The 2907-nt window shown below is 51.5% G+C and overlaps 1 protein-coding gene across 1 annotated transcript; it reads left to right on the plus strand.

Moving 5' to 3' along the window:
* Positions 1-1501: 1501 nt before the first annotated feature.
* On the plus strand, positions 1502-1867 carry H310_15265 (hypothetical protein; the record flags this gene model as incomplete). The annotated part of the gene is made up of 1 exon (XM_008883253.1): positions 1502-1867. One exon carries the CDS (start codon positions 1502-1504, stop codon positions 1865-1867), a length of 366 nt encoding a protein of 121 aa, XP_008881475.1.
* Positions 1868-2907: the final 1040 nt, after the last annotated feature.

Here is a 2907-nt window from a genome sequence, read left to right on the forward strand (position 1 = left end):
AGACACTCTACGAGCGTCTAGCTTTACCATTACCTCAAAATGACGGTTTATTCCATCTCGAGCTGAGTTGCAACAGTTCGTGTGTGCTGTCAATTGGAGTCATGTGTATACCCGAGTACGCCAAGCTGGTGGCACCGCTGCTGCGACTGTTGGGCGGCGCTGCCAAGGCGACAGTTGGCACTAGACGGAAGTCGACGCATGAGAGGGTCCACCTGGTCAACATCGGATAGGCCGACGACGATGAGTCATGTTTCGAGGCCATCAAAGATACCTTGCGCCGCATGGTCCTGTTGGCCCATCCGACATCTGACAAGGTAGTCTGCCTATATACCGACGCCTACGACGGTTTTTGTTCTGGAGCCACTCAGATCCCCTCGCTGGCCTCGGCCTAGAAACGACCAACCAACGCCACGAACCATTTGTATTCCTAAGTGGTGCGTTCCACGGGGTTAGCGAGGGCTGGCCTATTGTGGAGAAGGAGGCATTTACCATGTCGAGGCTTTCAAGCGCCTCGAGTACCTGCTGTTGCGTCCCGGTGGTTTCCATCTATTCACGGACCACCGGAATTTCGTCTACATGTTCCACCCAGGTGGTGGTGGTGCAAGCATCGACAAGTACCTAGCCAATAAACTACAACTCTGGTCCATGGTAATGTCGACTTTTCCCTATGTGATCGAGCCGATCGCGGGGGACGAAAAGTTTGAGGAACCTCCTGAGCCGGTGGGGCACGGTAAACCGCGACGTTAGCCGTTCCCGTGTCTACCGACTACTCCAGCTGGTGTCGCTGTTGCGTTCAAAAATTTTCGAGTGGCCCGCCTTGGACGAGATTGTCCGCACTCAGCGCGGTTGTCTTGACTACGAGTGTCAGCCGACCTTGAGGACAAATCCGTCGTCAAGTGGTCGTTGACAAGACCTGATTTGTACTACCGTCGGATGCCACGTGGATCCCGAGCGGCTGTGTGGACATGCAACGACGGTTATGCGTGGCCGCCCATGCGGGAATGGGGGGCACCGTCGCGCTCAAGCTACCAAGCAAACCATCACGGAGCTGTTTTATTGGAATGGTGTCGATGCCGACGTCGAGGCTTTCGTTAAGGCCTGCATGCTCGTGGATGGGGTCGAGGAGCCCCGGACATGAGGACAGGCGCTGCACACCGACCGACTCGACGGGCTCATTCACTTCGACTGGCTCCAGACGCCAGTCGAGGTGAACGAACGGCTGGCGGTATCTGCTAGTTGCCAAGGACGTGAGCGGGAATGTCCGCCTCTACCCTCGTGCTGAAGCGACGGCTCATGCAATATCGACGGCGCTGTTTGACTAGTTCGAGCTATTTGGCACCGTCTCAACGTGGTTTAGCGATTGTTCGAAGTTTTGGAAGAGCTGAATCTGACACTCGGCACCACCACTTCATCACCCCCACTGTCCATGTGCGAATGGGACAGTGGAGGCGATGAATCGACTGGTCCTATGCATGTTCCGCGCGTTGTGCAGCGAGTTCAAATGCGAGCAAACGAGTGGTCATTTACCGTGCGGAAGGTTCAGTCTGCCTTGAACCACCAACCGGCCAGTCACCTCAAGCTGTACTCCGAAACGCGTCGTGACGTTGCCGAGGATCTCTTCGAGCAACTTGCCTATGGAAACTGTGGGTTCCACGTGGAAGCTCTCAAGGAGATCCGAGACAATGCTGGCCGCTTCGAGGTTGGTGTGCAGTGGCTGGATAAGGCTGGGTCATCCTGGGAGCCGGCAATTTCCTTGTACGAAGACATTCCCATGCTTTTTTTACGATGGGCTAAAGCCAACGCGAAGATGGAACTGATCTCGTCGTTGGTCGCCGACGTGGAGCAAGTGGTGGGGCATCTTTTCTAGGTGTTCGCGCGGAATCGTGATCCACGTGCAATACGGTGTTCTCGCAATGTTTCAACATCCATGTCAGTGTGTTGTACTGTAGACGTACAGCGGTGGTACGGTGTAGGCGATATGAAGTATGCAGTAAATACCCGAATAGGTACCCTAATTTTTATTGTTTAATCTTAAACTAATTGGTATAATTTTTTGACTTTTCCTTTGAAAGACAGTGAGAGTCGTTAGCGATATCACTTGCCGAGTCGGGGACCCGGAAGTGAGAACACCACGTTCTCACGTTTGACAGGCGCTTTGACGATGCCAGAGTTCATCCAAGAGCAGAGACGCATCGTCATTATATTCGACAGTGTCGATTGCGATAAACTAGTGCTTGTGAACTCGCGACCTGCGGCGGTAAGTACTAACCGGGAAATTATGATTACCTGCTAAACGGGCTCGGGGTTGAAAGGTAACGGATATCAAGGGAGTTACCTTACCGTTTACCTTTCCCATCAAGTCTTTAAACCAGCAGCAGAGTCCTTCACAATTGAATTCAGTCCAATACAATTTCGCAAGGAATTTGCAGAAGTATTCATGAATTATGGAAGCTAGTTTTAAATGGCGAAGCAGCCGCGTTTTATATCAGTAACAATTATTTGAGTCAAAACAAAGAGATTCCAAAATGATCAAGTTACTGAAAAAGAACAACGTTGCTGATGAGTTCAAAGTTGGACGACAAAATCAAAAACAAGTTGAAGTTCTCTAACCCAAACGAATGCGAGAAGCACGATTGTAGTCCATCGCAGCTCCTTCTTGCCGATTCAGCCGGTATCTTCGCTGCGTCTCCGCATGTTTCCGCTTCCTTTCGTTTGGCGTTCGTTCGTACCGAGCTAAGACTTGCCCATAAAACGTCGCGTCTTCACAACGCGGAGACATAAGGGAAACATGAAAATTCGTCAACGCAAACGCAGCTTATCAGTTGCCGTCTCGTATACACATCCTAACATGCATGAAGATTACATGGTATCATATTCACGAGATCGCCATGCCATGAAGCGGCTCAA

The sequence above is a fragment of the Aphanomyces invadans genome, assembly GCF_000520115.1.
Source record: "Aphanomyces invadans strain NJM9701 unplaced genomic scaffold supercont1.274, whole genome shotgun sequence".
Taxonomy (NCBI): Eukaryota; Oomycota; class Saprolegniomycetes; order Saprolegniales; family Verrucalvaceae; genus Aphanomyces; species Aphanomyces invadans.